The 18,129-nt window shown below is 35.4% G+C and overlaps 7 protein-coding genes across 7 annotated transcripts; 2 read left to right on the forward strand and 5 right to left on the reverse strand.

The window, feature by feature from the left end:
• Positions 1 to 468: 468 nt before the first annotated feature.
• On the reverse strand, positions 469 to 2,705 carry LOC123227950 (pentatricopeptide repeat-containing protein At4g21300-like). Its single transcript, XM_044653110.1, has one exon. The coding sequence runs from the start codon at positions 2,557 to 2,559 to the stop codon at positions 1,120 to 1,122; it is 1,440 nt and encodes a 479-aa protein (XP_044509045.1). The 5' UTR covers positions 2,560 to 2,705; the 3' UTR covers positions 469 to 1,119.
• A 71-nt stretch (positions 2,706 to 2,776) lies between these two features.
• LOC123227956 (auxin-induced protein 15A-like) lies at positions 2,777 to 3,589 on the reverse strand. The gene has a single exon (XM_044653117.1). The coding sequence runs from the start codon at positions 3,459 to 3,461 to the stop codon at positions 3,153 to 3,155; it is 309 nt and encodes a 102-aa protein (XP_044509052.1). The 5' UTR covers positions 3,462 to 3,589; the 3' UTR covers positions 2,777 to 3,152.
• Positions 3,590 to 6,053: 2,464 nt separating this feature from the next.
• On the reverse strand, positions 6,054 to 6,361 carry LOC123227958 (auxin-responsive protein SAUR21-like). The gene has a single exon (XM_044653119.1). The coding sequence runs from the start codon at positions 6,359 to 6,361 to the stop codon at positions 6,065 to 6,067; it is 297 nt and encodes a 98-aa protein (XP_044509054.1). The 3' UTR covers positions 6,054 to 6,064.
• A 1,362-nt stretch (positions 6,362 to 7,723) lies between these two features.
• Positions 7,724 to 10,164, reverse strand: LOC123227188 (auxin-responsive protein SAUR21-like). Its single transcript, XM_044651884.1, has 2 exons — positions 10,129 to 10,164; positions 7,724 to 8,180 (listed from the first exon to the last, which is right to left on the reverse strand). Exons 1-2 carry the CDS (start codon positions 10,162 to 10,164, stop codon positions 7,884 to 7,886), a joined length of 333 nt encoding a protein of 110 aa, XP_044507819.1. The 3' UTR covers positions 7,724 to 7,883.
• A 1,576-nt stretch (positions 10,165 to 11,740) lies between these two features.
• LOC123227719 (COBRA-like protein 1) lies at positions 11,741 to 13,694 on the reverse strand. Its single transcript, XM_044652838.1, has 6 exons — positions 13,616 to 13,694; positions 13,451 to 13,530; positions 12,832 to 13,282; positions 12,519 to 12,678; positions 12,172 to 12,434; positions 11,741 to 12,102 (listed from the first exon to the last, which is right to left on the reverse strand). Exons 1-6 carry the CDS (start codon positions 13,692 to 13,694, stop codon positions 11,741 to 11,743), a joined length of 1,395 nt encoding a protein of 464 aa, XP_044508773.1.
• A 1,941-nt stretch (positions 13,695 to 15,635) lies between these two features.
• LOC123227951 (aquaporin AQPAn.G-like) lies at positions 15,636 to 17,231 on the forward strand. Its single transcript, XM_044653111.1, has 3 exons — positions 15,636 to 15,792; positions 15,856 to 15,955; positions 16,031 to 17,231. The coding sequence occupies exons 1-3, from the start codon at positions 15,710 to 15,712 to the stop codon at positions 16,778 to 16,780; spliced, it is 933 nt and encodes a 310-aa protein (XP_044509046.1). The 5' UTR covers positions 15,636 to 15,709; the 3' UTR covers positions 16,781 to 17,231.
• Positions 17,232 to 17,378: 147 nt separating this feature from the next.
• LOC123227957 lies at positions 17,379 to 18,087 on the forward strand. Its single transcript, XM_044653118.1, has one exon. The coding sequence runs from the start codon at positions 17,650 to 17,652 to the stop codon at positions 17,953 to 17,955; it is 306 nt and encodes a 101-aa protein (XP_044509053.1). The 5' UTR covers positions 17,379 to 17,649; the 3' UTR covers positions 17,956 to 18,087.
• The last annotated feature ends 42 nt before the right edge of the window (positions 18,088 to 18,129 follow it).

The following is an 18,129-nucleotide window of genomic DNA, read 5'->3' on the forward strand; positions in this document are numbered from 1 at the left end:
TAACACACTGAATTAGCGGTTGTTACTTTTACCGTTAAAGAAGTCTTTTCTGTCTTTAAAAGAAGCATAGAATTTTGCAGAGAGGCCCTTTCATTTGGGCAGTTCTATGAACTGAAGCTGGGTTTGAGTTGGGCTTGCGCAATTTAAGTTTGACTTGAATCAAGAATATTAAGTTAAAATTTGAGTTTAAACTGACTCAAGTGATAAAGAGAAATATAAAAAAAAATGATAAATTGTTGAAAAAGAAAAAAAGAAGAATTACTTGAGAATTAAAAAAATTGTCAATAAACCTTCACATTTGAGACGAGTTAAAACTTTAATTCGAATTTAACTTGATTGAGTGGAACATAAATTTGTGTCTGAACTGGCTCGGCTCAAATCCATTGCAAATTTTATCTGTTATTCTTGGTAAGCCTAAACTTCAAAAAAAGTGTTTTTTAACTTACAGAGGAGTTTGCTATAAATCCAGAGCTAAAAGGAAGAAATTAAATTGATTGAAGAAGGATTACATCAGAGTTCAAGTACAATAAAGCAATTGAAAAAGAAGTCACATATGAACATGACTAAGGAACTTTTTCCTTCGATGTGGAAAAGATGGCAAAATCAGCCCCCTGTAGCTGAATAAGTATGTGAACATCTTTGGCAGCTCATTCTTCACTAGGAACTGAGAACTGTAAAGGGAGATTTTACCTTCATTGCTGACCGTAAATATTGAATCAAACTCATACAAATTTGATGGCATGACATCAATCCTTGCATTTGAAGGAACCAGTTTAACTACCCCTTAGGCAGCCAATAACCAGTTTTAATATCTCACTATCCTTGTATGACCCTGGAAAGTTTACAACAACAACTAATAGTTACTATTGCCATGTTCCTCTTTGGGCATCTCATTCTCCAGCTTACACAATCAGCAAGATTCTTAGATTATTAATCAGTAACCAGCAAGCTGTTCATCTTTTCCTTGCCTTTGAGATTAGAACTGTGATTAGATGAAATCATTCGTTTATTTGTCATTTCAGGCCACTGGGGCAAGCCCCATAGTATGGAACCTCATTCAATGAAATGGAAACCATTGTCTTAAAATATGATTCTCCTCCAGAATCTATTCCACTCCATTCAACTTGTGACCTCAATCCAACTACAGCCAACGTCCTTCTTCAATCCTTTTTCTTTCATCAGTTCTCTCAATTGGCCAATCTCGTCCCACCTACCCAACTTAGCATATATATTTGATAACATAATGTGAATTCCAACATTCTGGGGGTCCAATTGGAGAGCTTTTTGAGCAGCCAGTTTACCCAACTCGGAGTTTCCACAATCATAGCAAGCACTAAGTAAAGCTCCCCACATAGAAACACTGCCTGTGCCTTGCCCTTTATTGAGCATCTCATTTATAAGCTTCCATGCTTTATCCACTTCACCTGCCCTGCATAACAAATCAACTAAGCAGCTATAGTGCTCTGGACCAGGATCCAAATTGTAATCACGAACCATGGTTTCAAAATACTCAATCCCAAGTTTGACTTGGCCAGTGTGACCACAGGCTGAAATTACTATCACAAATGCCACTGCGTCTGGTATTATTCCTTCCCTCAACATTGCATTGTATAACTTAATCACATCTGCAAAATGTCCGCTTCTACCGCAAACACTAAGCATTGAAGTCCAGAGAACAACATCCTTGTTTCTTTCACCTCTTGGCCTATAACCGGCCAAATTGAATACATGCAATGCCTTCAACACTAAACCACACTTACCATACATCTCAATCAAGGAACTCTGCATATATACATCATTCTCTTCCGCATTGAATTTACGTATCAAATAAGCATGCACCTGCCTACCAAATTCGGTGGCAGATAGTCCAGCACAGGCACGTAACATTGCTGATAATGTGAAGTGATCATACTCTAACTTCAGCATCGGCATCAATCGAACTAATTCAAGACCCTTAACCCAGAATTTAGCCTCACAATAACCCCATAAAAGCGCATTTGCAGACACACTATTCTTTACGGGAATTTCATCGAATACCATTTTGGCATCAGTAAGATATGATAATTTTGCATACAAATCAACCAAAGCACTGCCCACAAATACACTAGACAACCAGCCAGATTTTATAACATGGGCATGTACTTCTTTTCCAAATGTAACTTCTTTTGTAGAAGATGATGCCGCCAAAGAACTACATAAAGCATAAGTATCTAAAGGAACACCATGAAAATGCATGAAAGACAAGGTTTTTTGAGAACAAAAAAATAACCCATTTCTACAAAAATCAGATATAAGAACATTAAAGGGTAATGGGTTGTTGTGGTTTATAAATTTAAAGCAGTTCGTAAAGGTTTTAAGGTTGTTTTTGTGAAGGCATATCGTGTACGCAAAAATGAGTTTAGTTTGAATAATGTCGGCAGAGTAGAGTAAGCCTGTTCTAAATAGGTGGGCATAGAGAGTCTTAACGCCTCTTAGATTTTTGGTTTCGGAGTAGGTAAGTAAAAATTGAGTGATGGAATTGAAGCTTTTTAGGGTGTGAAGGTGGAATTGACCTGACATCAAGATGAGGCTGATAAAAAGGTTGAAGCGTTCATAAAACGTCCCTGTGTTCTTAGTCTATTATAAATAGTTAAGAGCAGGAAGTATAAAGGTAGGAATCCATGAGATTAATGTAACTGAAATTCAGCGAGAAAGCAAAGACGTATATAGATATGTTATTAACAGTGCATTTAGAGAAACTTTTATTTAACGTTAAAGAGACTGTGGACTTTGCTGTTTCTGGATGAGATTGTACTCTACTTGTGTCACCTGGGACTGATAGGGCATCTATATGCTAACCGCTGATGTCTCTATCCGTAAATTTGACCGAGAAGACACCAGTGTTACATGTTTGATGGGAATGTCAATGACGATTACAGAGTAGTTGAATTCCATCTATAAAAATTGAGGTTGCATCGGATTACAAGTTTAAAATTGCTATTCATCTAAATACGGAGAATGATCATAAAACTAGTGAGTATAATGAATTTGAGATGGAAATAATATTGTATTCCATTACTCACTTTTCCTATATGGGAAGACTCTGTCCCTGCAAACTTCTATCAAAAGAGGCTAAATAATATTTACATCAAGTCAGTAATTCCTGCCTTCTCCTATGTTCTATTTAAGCGCGAAGTGACATAAATGAAAGTTTCTTCTCCGCAGGGAATTGTTAAACCACCCATTGGATGGTTGAAGCCAAATTCCTCTTCTGCTTTATTTAGCAAATCTTGAAACAAAGGCTGGTTCAGATAGGACACAGGAACCACAAAGCGCTTCTTCTGATTCTGAGTCTCTCCAACATATACTGCAAAGAAGCCTTTCGGTACATCTAAAGACGTTGAAGCTCCTTTCTTTGCAGTTTGAATGGACTGACGAAGAACTTGTTTAGCAAGAAAGAAACCTGGCATTCGGATACCCATGACTAGCACCGAAATGTATTTTCTTTAATATGAATCAAGAGTAAGATTTTAAAGGATTGTTGCTTTAGGAAAGGCTATCAGTTGGTAAGGGAAGCTTGAGTTGGCTTGTTATCTGCTAAACAGGTGGGTATATATAGATGAAATCATCTAAAATCTCGAGCAAGTGGCCAAGAGAGAAATGGCTGGGGTCTGCTGAGGACATAGCTCAAGAGGGCATCACATGGCTTTGCCTTCCAACTAATGAACAAGGATTAAAGGCTGAAAAATTTTCATTAGAGTATGCTGAAAATCAACATTGGCCTACAATTTCAACAACAGCCCAATAGAGGATGGTATAAAGATTTGGCAAGTATAGTTGGATATTCACTGTTGATATGGATATAAAACTAAGCCATCCTTTGATTGCAGACATGGTCGAGACAAGTTTTAAGAGTCTGTTCTTAAGGGATAAGCAAGGTGTAGGGTGCATTTTTAACACCTATCACAACTCGGGGCCAACTAAGGAGATGGAACAAAATGCTTGAGTTGAGGATAACAATTTGTAGTATATCATTGGGGACAAATTTGTAGGTTCAGCCTTATTTCATCAAAATCATTCCTTGCTTTTGTTTTTGATCCCTGGTTGCATATTGTCATTCTGGATACCAAACCAATCCTTTAAAGAGTCATAAAAAAAATTTACAAATTTTATTTTGAAATTTTTTTGATAGAAACAATTTAGTTCTAACTTCGAAATTCTGATGATGTCTGCAACAAATGAAATATCTCACATTCAATTCCGTGGAAGTGGCTCTAGTCAAAGGAGGCAAATATAGCTTTAGAGGTAATCAACTTCCATATGGCTTTTTTAATCACAGCTCTGCAATGAATATCAACCATAGAAACAGTTGTGTGCCTTCACTTGATGGCTAGGCTTTTTAGCTGAAGTTGCAAGACTGGAACATAAATTGCTCTCATTAATCAGTTGCACCGCTGCCGAACAAGTGTAAAGTCTCTTTTGGTAGGCTAAACTTCTCTTCCATGTTAATTGAAAGAACTTTGCTTGAAGATACACCTACACTAGCAATGGTATGCTTATGTTGGAATATCTTCAAAATTTGGAGTGAGTGGTGTAGGGGGAGCTGGGTGAGGCATAAGAACCTGAACTTCACATGGCTTTGTCTTTCAAGTCATGACCAAGACTTTTGATCCGGTAAAGACTTCATAGTCGTTGGACCACCATATCCCAACTCTTCCAGGATAGAAGGGCACCAAAATTCAAGTTGCTGACCTTGGGATAGAGACAAAGTGTACCTGTAATATTTTACAACCTAGAGAACATAAACTATCATATTGATGACAAAACGAATTCACTGCAGAAGAATAAAATACTGATATTATTATTGGGTAACATCTTGTTCATCTCATAAGAGTCCCAGTCAGTCTACAACAGTTAGAGTTGGTGATATCCCACTCACAATTAGGGTGGATTCAAACCGAGCTTGTTCGAATACTAGTTTGATTTGAACGAGCTCAAAACGAGTTAAGCTCAAATGAGCTAGAGCTAGAGCTCGAGTTTGAGCCTGAAAGTTCAACATTTTCGAGCTCGAACTTTAGAGTGTTTAGCTCGTCAAACTCACAAGCTAAAAATTTTGATATAAAACGACGTCGTTTTGACCAATATGTATTGAAATGACACCATTTTAATAATAAACTAGTTAAAAACTGAAGTTGAACTCAAGCTCGGCTCTTTGAAACGAGCCAAGTTTGAGTTTATTTGAAGCAAACTTAATGAGTTTGAGCTCATTTGAAGTGAGCTTGACAAGTTCAAGTTTGAACTCAAGCTCAGTTTCATGCAAATTGAGCTGAACTGGAGTTCAGTTTCATGCAAATTGAGCTAAACTTGAGTTTAAGTGAGTTCGAATTCAGTTTAGCTCGAATCTAACCCTACTCACAACAATGGCGAAAAGGATTTAGGTGATTTGACTTTAAAAGACTGATTTAACTTGTTTTGAAAAAATGTAACCAAACAAATGAATATATATAAAATTAGAACAAAATATTCTATTTCTCACACAATGGAACTCATAAAACATTAAATAAATCTTTTGTTATCCTCCTCAAATGATATGCGAGATTCAACATCTCTTTTGTATTTTATCAATGTGCAATTTACTTAGAAGAGTTATAGTTATTATTACAAATTGTGTAGGGTTTGATTCTATTCTAATTAATACATTTTCATTACACAATTTATCAGGCACAAGCTTATAATGAAATGTAATGTGATCTTTCCTTTGTTATTGTTGTTTTTTGGTTTTGTGCGGATGTTGGAAACTGCTGTCACATAATAACTAGACAAAATCCTGAATGAATACTGCTGCAACGATTGATTGAAACGAAAAAGTTAAAAAGTGACATCAGAACTGTAACAATAGTCATTTTCAACTAAATGATGATCTCATATTGATAGTGAGAAAATTGCAGGAACATTTCTGTGTAACTTTCTTGTATAGGTATCTTGTTCCACCTCTATGGCCAACAAGAAAAGGGAAAAAATGAACAGGGATTTACAAAATTTGTCCTTATTGGTGACTAACAAAGTGTTGCGGTGCATATCATGATCAATTCAAGGGAGAAGTGAGATCAATGAAGATATCTTCTCTACAAGGAATAGTGAGGCCACCCGTTGGATGACCAAATCTGAATTCCTCCTCAGCTTTTCTTAACAATTCTTGAAATGAAGGCTGACTCAAGGATGATACAGGAATAACAAATCGTTTCTTTTGACTATCTCCAACATAAACTGCAAAAAAGCCTTTTGGAACGTTTATAGATGTTGAGGATACTTGATTTTTAAGCAATTTAGATTGGCGGAGAATCTGCTTTATGTGAATGATGCCCGGTACACGGATAGCCATAACTGTATATTCACTATTGAGTTGTAAGAAGAAAGGAAAGACTTTCTCGTAGAGGAAGTAAGGCTCGATTTTGCTGCGACTACAATGTATTTATGGTTGCCAAACTGCATAGAAAATCTTTGAAATTTCAAGTTGAGTGGTGTAGAAACATTTGGGATAAGAAAAGCAAAATAAAAGCTCACATGGTTGTCTTTTAAGTCATCAGCAAGAACTTTGAACTGACTGAGACTGTAGAAAACCTTCTGCCCTAGCATTTCTAGGACAACAACCAACGGGATCTTTTAATCAGAATGGATAATCTATTATATTGTAACAGATTAGTCTCCCTTGGAAAATGCATTAAGATAGACAGAGCTTCTTTTTGTTAGGTTTAGTGAATCTATCTTATTCAATAACCATTCTTTCCCTATGGGGTCTCCTGCCCTTTTGCATCTTTTAGTGTAATAAAAACTTTCTGCAAGCTACTTTGAATTCTCAATCACAAAATAAATTATAACATACCGATCTAATAACAGACCATGGTCAAGATAATGTCATTTTAGACATAAAAGTTATAGACTATTTAACAAATTTTATTATTCTCAAGTTAAGTGGGATGTCTAATGCATACTTGACATTTTTTTTTGATATAAAATTTATTTAGGGTGTTACATAAGTATATGGGAAATGTTAGTATCTTCTCAAATGAGAGAAAAACAAAGGTTTGACTAAGAATAAGAATAAAACACTTTGGCTAAATCAAATAACTTTTGAATCCATTTGAGAGGATCAAAGAATAAAATTTAGTGGAATGAAAATTATTAAATCTTACAGAATTTCAGCTAGAGACCTCCATCCAACTTATTCCATGTCCTTCACTTGCCTTTCCAGTATGTCCAGACTCCCAAGAAATTTCAATTTTTCCATTGAATATTCTATTCTCATGAAAAATTTTAAGATATTGCGTCTGCCATATTTATCTGGTTAAAAGTTCAACTGTATAAATTTCTATTGTAGTAATGGCAGCTGTATAGATATCCAAATGGCCTCTTGCCTTCGCCCGATGGTCAAGGATCCTGATTTGAATTCAACCTTTCAGATGCTTGTTAATTATATGAAACGACCACCCCTTTCAACCACGCTGCATTTATGAAATCTTACCCGCCAAGCCACATTTTCTAATTCCAGTAAACAAGTCTGCAGGTAGCTGCCTATACATTTTGCTGTATATTTAACAAACTCCTGCATGGTATTTAATTTAAGGGCACTAGAAAATTTTCCTGCTTGATTGATTCTCAGTATCAGAAGAAACATTAACATAAAGTATTACTAACTGTAATGCTCAATTGGAAATTAGCACTGATTACCTTTAAAATTGTATTGATTGAACAGTGTTTTAGTCAAGGTAATTGAAATTGTGTAAAGAACATGCAAGAATTTTATCTCATGAGTGAACATTTTCTTTCTTGAATCTTTTTCTGTACCAAAAGAAAGATGAATATGGACATAAATGAACAAAATTGTGTATGTCTATTGCCTCATATCAGTACCTGCGAGAAGTGAGATCAATAAACATATCTTCACCATAGGGAATTGCGAGACCTCCCATTGGGTGATTGAACCCGAATTCTTCTTCTGCTTTGTCTAGCAATTCTTGAAATGCAGGTTCATTTAAGAATGATACTGGAATTATAAATCGTTTCTTTTGGCTCTCACCTACGTAAACTGCAAGGTAGCCTTTTGGAACATCTCCTACTGGTGATTTATCTAAGAACAAATTTGATTGGCGAAGAACCTGCTTAGCATGCAAAATTCCCAGGAAACGAATAGCCACAGCTGTCTACCTATTGGTAGAAGATGATGAACACACCTATGCCTTTGAGGAAGTTTTACTAATAGAAAATATTCTGACCGTATATATAAGTTAAAGGGTGAAGCAAAATCTTTGATATGTGGAGCAATTGATGTAGTGGCATTTGGATAGTCCTGGTGAGAGACATAGCCATATGAAGGATCACATGGTCCTGCCTTCCACATTATCACCAAGAATTTGGTGATAGACAAGGACTGTATTTTATTAGAACACATTTTTGCTCAGCCATTTCGGGTGAAGACCCCAATGAGAATTAGAATGGACTAGAACTTTAATGCTAGCTAAACAGCAAAAGATTTCTACTTCAAAGGTGAAAACTGGAAACTGTTAAAAATGCCTTTTCTTGCAGAAGCCTACAAATAACATTAAAGCTGTAGGCTGGATTAGGACTGCATTCACTTACATGGCTTCAAACAATATCATCAGCTTATGTTACCGGACAGGCCCTTGTGAACAGCACATGAAATGTGGCCTATGACTAGTCCCCACAATAATCCACATATTGTAATAGGCTAATAGCTGAAATTATTTCACGTCGATGATAAAGTAATCACCGCTGGCCAAGTAAAATTTTAGAGGCAGAAACAGAAACACCTGTTCAGTCTACCGCAAAACATCACTTACAGAGGGAGTAATAATGCTAGACTCATAAAGCCCCCAGAAAATATTCCAAGCCTTTGAAGATATTTCGGTATTGTCAAAATGCATAATTCAATATATAAAAAGATTTGTTTGCTTGAAATTTCAGTTTCCCACAGCACACAGTCATGCTGGGAAGACAGAACCTCAAGGAAGGAAAAGGAATTCTGTTTAATGTTCTCTGGTTGAAAGATTGACTTTGAGTTTCATTTTAAAATAAGTCAAAGAAATTTACAATGCGACATAGAACTGCTTGGCCCTTGGTGAATAGAGCCTCGCGTTTGGGTTACCTTGTCGGGCTGTTCATTAGAAACAAAACATATAATTGCAGGTTTTGACATGAGGATGCTTCAAGTACCATTGATGAAGAACAAAGTAGAACGAAAACGCACAATGGGGTGCATTTCCACGTTTCGGAAATGTTTCTGTTTCTGAAACTCCCGAAACTTGTATAAAACGTTTTGGGCATTTCAAAATTTTTGAAACGTGTTTCTTTTTAAAGAAAAATCGTGAAATCGATTAAATAAATATCTTTTGTATTTTCAAACTTGAAATATCTTTAAATCTCATATTAAATTCATCATCTCTCCACTCTTCGATATGTCACCTATCTTCTCCCCGATATATTATATAGATTGATGTGTATTATTATTATTTTTAAAATATTTACATGTACTTGTCTAAGAACAATTTATAATAAGTTATATGATTCTATTTTATAGTATTCTTTCTTTTTATTTTTTTTTATTATTTATTTTTATATTATACAAGTTTATGTATTTTTGTTATAAAAAATTCGGTATTTATAAAAAAAAAAAATCTTATATTTTTCATATTTATAAGTTTTCCCACATTTATATTTCCTATATTTTTTATAAAATACATTTCCACGTTTCTAATCAGGTCTGGCTTTAAAGCTTGAATAGAAGCATATGTTATCAGGGATGCAGAAACTGTGCCTACGCTATTAACCCCAGAAAAGAATTGGTTTGAATAATCATAAGACAATCAAGAAGAAAAGTTCATATTCCCATGAAGTATAAGACTTGTGTTATCCTTTTTATCTTATTCTTCATAGCAATTCTCAGGAGTACAAAGAAGCAAAACAAAAAAAAATAATAACAAGGAACATCTCTCGTGAATAATTAATGCTTTGAGCAGAATATAAAAAAGAAATACACAAAAACAAAGCACAATAACCAAATGCTTACCCAAAGTTAAGTCTTTTCCAGGCCATAGAATGTTCATATGGAGGTCTTTGTAAGGACCGTGATACCTGACCCATGGGAGCCCATTTGGAAACCTGTTCCATTAAATCAACTATCAATAAATGAGCAACAAATGAAATATATCAGACCACAAATTAAGTGGAGCTGCTTAACTTAAGCTGCCTGCCTCTGATACCATATTATACCAAAAAGAAAAAGCTAAGGTACATGGCTGCCCATAAACTAACTCCAACTCCACTTTCTCTTAGGCAAAAATTGATTTAAATCTTGAGTGCTACCATTTTATGCAAAATAAGAAAATGTCAACAAAAGCATATCTAAAGCATGCCTCCCGGAGTTTCAATTTGGAGTGCTTTTTTTAATTACTACAAAAGTACAAGAAAAAGGTTTACATATATTGTGCACCTATTAGTTATCTATCAAACCCCTGTTTTATGCATGAAATCGAGTTCATAAACCAAATACCAACCGAATGCACTAATCATAAGAGTTAGTCAACTAGATTTAAAAGAAAGAATAATTTATATATGACAAAATTATATTATACAGCTATTCAGATAAAGTGGTGAGGAGTAGTGTGTACGAATTAATAGCTTTAGCCTACAAACATGAAAGGTTTTTATTATTCAGAAGCAACTTTAACAACAGAACTAATCCATTAATGATTAATCAAATTAACTTTAAAAAAATCCATTTTGCATTTATTTACACACCTCAAAGTTCATAATAACACATAAACAAACCAAAAAAGAAACTCACACAGGGATCTCGTCTTCTTTGAGCTCGAATTTGTTCATTAGAGGCATCGCTTCCTCTTGCATAGCTTTACAAAGGAAAAAAAAGGTAACAAAAATAAATAAGTAACGAAGAAAAACCAATGACAAACCAAGTAAACAAACGACTAGCTCATTTTAGATAATAACGATGATAATGACGATAGATGAAATGGCTTCCTGTGATTTCTCGTCACTAGTTGTCATTGCTGTTCTTCTTTGCAGTCTCTGTAATCTCTCTATTCAGTTCACTCAGATTTTCCAGGAAAATCTACAGAAAGATAGAAATGGCTGCTGACCAATTACAGTGACATAAAAAATATTTCTCAGTTAACACGCGCGCGCGTATATCTATATAAAATGTGATTAGGTAATTAAAAATTAGTGATAAATAATAACAATTTATATAATAAAATATTATTGTTTGTATATAAAATTATGTATATAGTTTTTATTAAAATTTTAATTAATCCGTTATCATTTTAAAAAATATTACAAATTTCTAAAAAATTTAAAATTTTTCATATGCATCTTTATTACATTAATTTTTTTTGAAAAAGTGTATTGATCTATATATCGATGATATATATTATATTATAAAATATGTATTTTATCGTATAATATGTGCACTATATCATATTAATTTAATACATCTTATGATACATATTATTTTTTAATTGTATCGTATTATGTTATAAAATATGTATAATATATTGTAGATACTAGTATATAATAAGATGTCAATTTGAAAAAAAAAATTGGATGATATAAAAATATTAGTATATTATGAATATAAAAATATTAATTTCTTAAGAAATATTTATGTTGTTTTCCGAACTGTTGCAAGTGAGCAACGGCGTTTTTACAATTCCAGGGTTTTTATCAATTAAATACAGCACCAAGCCACAAACAATGGAATGGCTGAAAAAATATGCCATAGAGAGGTGCAGCTGCAGGGATAGAGACACAGATTTATTAGAAAGAGAATAAGCAAGAGCAAGAAATTAGCAGGTCCAGGATTTGATGAGGAGGCATTTGGTAGCATTGGGAATGTGTCTGGAGGAGGCATCTCACATTCCTCTCCATTGAAGTATAATTTTCTAGGAAATGCCCATCCATTTCTATATGTGAATGTTTTCAAGTCCTTCTCCAGCAGTATCTCCGTGCTCACTGAACCCACTTCATAATCACCAGCACTCAACAGCTCCTCGTTCACATACCTTATTCCCCAAAATATAGCTACTTCATCTGCAAAAATTATATGTAAATTTTCTATCAATCTAAGAATAATTTAATACTATAGAAGCATTGATGTACCTGCAAATCCTACAGAAGGAAGCATGGAGCTGTTGAAGCTATATGTAGTTGCTTTCTGGCTGAAACCAGGATGCTGAACAACCACATTCCAGTCTGAGTAGTTTCTCTTATAATTGTAGTTAGATACAGTGAGCTTCACTCTCCAATGGTCCATGTAATTGTTCTTCACGTGCCAATGAACTTGAATTGGGCACATATGATCGGTGCATTGCACAAGGTCTAGACTATTCATAAAACCTGACTGTGATAATGGCAAACCTTGTCTGCAGTCGAATATGTATATAGAGAGAGGTAAGAATGATATCTAATTGCAATGAATAATTAAGCAGTCGATGTTAAGAGTTTGCCTTATGCATGAGACTGCGGTTTGGTGAGCTTCTCTGCATCCACAGCTGCACTGACGGCATGGTGTTATGGTCGGATTGTAAAATGTTGAGAGTGAAACACAACAAACAGGCGCTTTGTTAGCCAAGAAAGTAGAGTAAGTGCATGTTGCTTTCCATGTTTCTGCACCCGGACATTTTAATTAATCAAAGGCAGTCAAAGCCGTGGCTGTCCATTTCAAGATTAGAAACATTTCTTGTGAGTTTTAAAACACACACACACACACTTGATTCACCCACTCAATAATCAAATTTTCAGTTTAGATGAAGTGCTTACTGAAAACTTGAACCTGTCTCCTGCCCCCTATAGCTGAAGAAACTGTGGGATCAGCATCCTTAAGTAAGCCACAAGTGTAACCAGGACCTGGTGCCAAGAGAGTGAGATTTTGGGGTGCTTGCTCAGAGGCATTGCTGTCCAAGTTTCCAACGGTGATTTCGAAGGATGAAAAGGACTTATCAGGATTGATAGCATAGGCAGAAACAAGGCCTCCACGGCAGCAGCCCTCTGTCATGTTTTCCCATTGGGCATCTGGCATGAGATCTTCAATCACAGGGTCTTTCTTGCAGCAGTGTGCATTTATTCTGTATTCAGTGCAGTTCCCTTGCTCTGTGGCAAAAGCACCAGACATTGACAAGATAATCTCCTTCTGAGCCCATGTCCACCCTATTTTCCACCCGGGTTTATCCACATGGTGATACTGATAATGGTTTTGAATTGTAACCCTTGCCTGCAAACAAAATTTAAAATCATCTTAGAAAAATGAAGACTCTGCATCGTCATACTGCCTCAGAAGGAGCTAATGATAATTTAAGTATTGCTTCAAAATTGCCTGGCTGTATGATGGAAGAAACAGGCCATCAATTCATATGTTTGAACAGCTGAATCAGAAACTAACCAAATAGCCAGTATCTGTCCACCGATGGATGTCGAAAGTAACAGTAATATTTCCGTTGGGATCCAGAGGGTCATAACAATCTGCAAACCAAACAAAAACTCGTAAATCTTCACTACATCTTCCCCAAATAACAAAAGGAAAATGAAAGAAATTAAAGTGAAATGCCTGAAAAGCTGCCCATAGCAACTAACAATGTCAATAACAGTGCCAAAGGCCATACGTTAGAAAAGTTGCAGAGCTCCATTTTTGTTGAAATGGTAACGGAATAGTGGAATATATGATATATAGATGCTGTTAAACTGCTCAATGAGACACGGCAAGCGCTTCATTAACTATGCAAACAAGAAAAATAATAGTAAAAAGAAACAACACTCATTGGCATTATCGAATAGATATTAATTAACAAATCCGAATGGAAAAATTTTTGAATATGTAGCCACAAGATTCTATCTGGGCCTTTTGTGAGTGTACCAGGCAACAAAATGTATACGATCTCTCGGAGCACTCTTTGTCTTGTACTGGATTCATAAGTACACTGGGGTAAATAGGGACGGCATTAGTAATTCCTGAAACCAGATGAAAAAATTGACAATAGTATGCTGATAATTAAGAATACAGATTTGTTTCATTGCTAAAACACATCAAAGAAACAAAGCTGTAGGTCTTCAATGATGTAGATAGCTGTATATTTCCCTTATCTTTCGCATAGTAATCATCGTTTAGAAAACTTGTTTATATCATTATCAGAATGTCAACACATTATCAAAGTAGATGCCAAGACAGATACTAAGTTTACAGAAATGTGTAATGATGATATCATGCTATTCCACCTAAATTTCTCAAACCAAAGAAATTATTGTATATGATAAGCGTTTTCACTTTTATTTTTACAATATCTTTCTTACTGTATTTACTCTAAACATTTTCTTTCTTATCTGAACCTAGTGTATCTAAATTATTTGACCATCTTTTTTGTAGATTGAGATTGATACTTTAAAATTTTAAAATTTATTTTATTTTTTATGTACAATTTATTTAATTTTTTAATCATATAACGACAGTTTTTTCTTTAACATAAACAAAACATTTTTAGTAAAGTTTAAAAGATGCATTTAATTCGAATACAAATATGAATAATAGTAACACATTATTAATTTTAAAACACTTGAAAGATTAAAAAAATATTATATGGCAGCCTGACTCATAAAATCCCGTGGGATACCCAAAGGGCCTTGGGCCATGCTTGAGTTTTTGAAGTATTATGGGCTAGCTTAACCCACATGGCCTGCCAATTAGTAGGTCTAAACATGATAGATCATACCAAAAAGGCCCTAGAACAATTTGTTGCTGTGTTTTTCTGCAACTCCATTGAGATTTTATAATTAATTGATTATACCCAAACGGCTAAAAATTACTCATTGGGTTTACAGGTAATATAAATGTGGGATAAAACTTATACTATTTGAGTAATGTTATGTGTGCTTATAATGAACATTAGGTATAATATTTTATTCAAATATTAAATGCATTGAGATTGAGAAATCTCAACTAATATAAACCAACTACTTTGGATCTCCCATCCCATCTATCTTAAATTCAAGAGTATTAATATTTTTGGATTATGGTTGGAAATTTAACACAAACTTATTTCGGTTGCGCTACATTTTCAACTAGTGTGAGTGACCATTTAATTTGGAGTATGGCATTGGCTGCACAACTCTTGGAGCACTAAATGACCATTTTCAACTAGGCCATATCATCAATATGCATGTTTTAATATTATAGACAACAAATACAAAATATCACATATCAAAATAAATTGAATCACGCTAATGATCCCTATAATCTTGCTGTATTCTTAATTGAATTTGAGAGGATTTCTTCTTAAAGATGTGAGGTTTTATATACTATATTATCGTAAGATATTTGTGCCGTGAGATTGGAAGAGACAATCATTATTTTTTTTTAAAAAAATATTGTCAATGCATGATGATAAGCGATACGTGAAAGTGAAGGCATGCTCTGAAAGTGATGAAGTTGGGAAAGTTATGTAACAATAAATGAATTCTTACCAGCAGCCGATATTTTTGGTTGAGAAAAATGGTTTGGTTGAAATAATTAATGAAGTATTGCCTTTTTATTGAATAAGATATATCATCTAAGAACTTGATAGTTCCAGTTCTATAAATTTGAAAGATATATAGAACACAAAGCGTGAGCCGACAAGTATTGAAGAAGCTGAAAGAAGAGAAGAAGAAGATGGCTGGAAATGTGGAGTTCATTGATGAAGATGTAGAGAATGGCTGTCATGTTAACAAAGTTCAACCTTTTGCCACGCCAAGGTAAGCGCCGTTGTTTTACTCCATTGCTCTTGTTTGTTCTTGTTAAATTAATTGATATTGCAGGTCGGAGCAACGGTTGATTGTGGGAGAAAAAGAGAAGGAACAACATTCCTATAGTAATTGGAATAAGATGTTGGGGTTGCAAGAGCTTGTCTCTATGAATGTACGTTCATATAATTTACTTTGCATATATGCATTTCGATTTGCGGATAAACGTTAACCAATTTACTCAGTTCAGGTGTGGAGAGCATCATTGGCCGAGCTCTTAGGAACGGCAGTCTTGGTTTTTGCATTGGACACCATTGTCATCTCCTCCCTTCAGACGGATACAAAGACACCGAATCTTTTAATTGCACTAATGGTTGCTATAATAGTAACAATCCTCCTTCTTGCTACTTTTCCCATTTCTGGTGGTCACATTAACCCGATAATCACTTTCTCAGCAGCACTCGCTGGCCTCTGTTCGATCACACGAGCCGTCATTTATATTTTGGCTCAATGTGTTGGTGGTATTGTGGGTGCACTAGCACTAAAAGCTGTGGTGAATAGCGGCATTGAAGATGCATATTCACTTGGAGGCTGCACAGTGACTTTAGTTACACCGGGTGAAGATGGGCCGGTTGTGATTGGGTTGGGAACAAGCCAGGCTTTTTGGATTGAAATAATTTGTTCGTTTGTCTTTCTTTTTGCTTCGATTTGGATGGCTTTTGACCAGAGACAAGCCAAATCTCTTGGTCAAGTTTCTGTGTTCATAATCGTTGGAATAGTGTTGGGGCTTCTTGTGTTTATATCAACAACTCTTACAGCTCAAAAGGGATATTCTGGTGCTGGGTTGAACCCTGCAAGATGTTTGGGTCCAGCCATTGTGAGAGGAGGCCATCTCTGGGATGGCCACTGGGTCTTCTGGGCAGGTCCTGCAATTGCTTGCGTGGCATTTGCTTTGTACACTAAGATTATTCCACGTCAGCATTTCCACACCTACGCATAAAAAAGAATTCATTTTCTCAATTAATCTTGTATTATTGGCCAAAGTTTCAATCAATCTCTATCAAATTATATGTGCCTATCCTTTGTTTCTTGGTGTTAGTGGTAGCGGGTGGTGTCTTGAAGTGTTATTCTGGAGATCCGCTGCTCAATACCTGTGTCCGTTTGTTTGGATAATGATGTTTGGGCGTATGGCAATTAATGGCAAATCAAGTTTACCTGTGGATCTCCATGAAATGCCTGTCTCTTCCTTTCTTTTCTCATGTGTATTCTTTAGAATTTCATAGAATGGATTTGGCTGTCTCCCATGAAACCTATCATCGTCATGCAACAATAAATATAACAAGATGGGAATTGTTCGTTTCTTGCATTGGCTCCCATGAATTTTACTCCCCAGAGAGCTAAGACTGTCTAGCCAACAATATTATTTAAAGTTTTTGCAGTTTCTTTGTGCATGTTTCCATCTCCAATAATAGCTGAACAAATCATTATTCATGTTCCGAAGGATACATTGATTGCACCTATAACGACGTAAAAGTTAGATAAGCACCTAAATTTAGTTGTTTTACGTTTAATGTTATCTCTTGCATGGGGGAGAGAAATTAAAGATATTGATTTTGTCCATTCATGTGATTCCTCATTTCAGACGTCGAGGGCTGCTACTACAGAGTTAGTAGCAACGGCCTGCCTTACGTTTACTCTTAATAGCTTCCATTATCTCATGTAGCAGAACCTGCGGTTCTGGAGGCCATATGAGCCCGGTCTTCACCTTCATTGCTGCTTTGAAAGGAATCATAACTCTAGCAAGAGCTGGCGTAAGTGTTGGCTCAATGCATAGGCTCAGTCATAACTTTTGTTATACTAATTAGTGTAATGAGCTACAACACAGCACTGAAGTACTCTTATGGTGGGGGTATAATTGAAGGAAATGGGGAAACAACTGAAATTGATGCAGAATCAGCTTTAACACTGGAGTTTACTTGCACATTTGGGGTGTTATTTGTCGGTGTGACAATTGCATTTGATAAGAGAAGGTGCAAGGAACTCAGCTTGGGAATGGATTATGGTATAGTGGCAGAGGCAATGGCAATTGCAGTTTCTGTGTCCATAACAGTAACTGGGCAGACTGGATATTCAGGGGTGGCCTTGAACCCAGACAGGTGCCTAGACCCAGATTGATCCATGAAGGCCCATTATGTGAAAGGCATTGGGTATTTTTAGATGAGTCTTTTTGTTGCTCAAATAAGTGGATTTTGAGGTGGAGCTTTAACTCAACAACTAAGTTCTATATCAATTCATTTGTTCATCTGATGACGTTTGTTATCTCATTGAAAATATTGTTTACTGATTTGA

Source organism: Mangifera indica, chromosome 10 (assembly GCF_011075055.1).
Source record: "Mangifera indica cultivar Alphonso chromosome 10, CATAS_Mindica_2.1, whole genome shotgun sequence".
Lineage (NCBI taxonomy): Eukaryota > Viridiplantae > Streptophyta > Magnoliopsida > Sapindales > Anacardiaceae > Mangifera > Mangifera indica.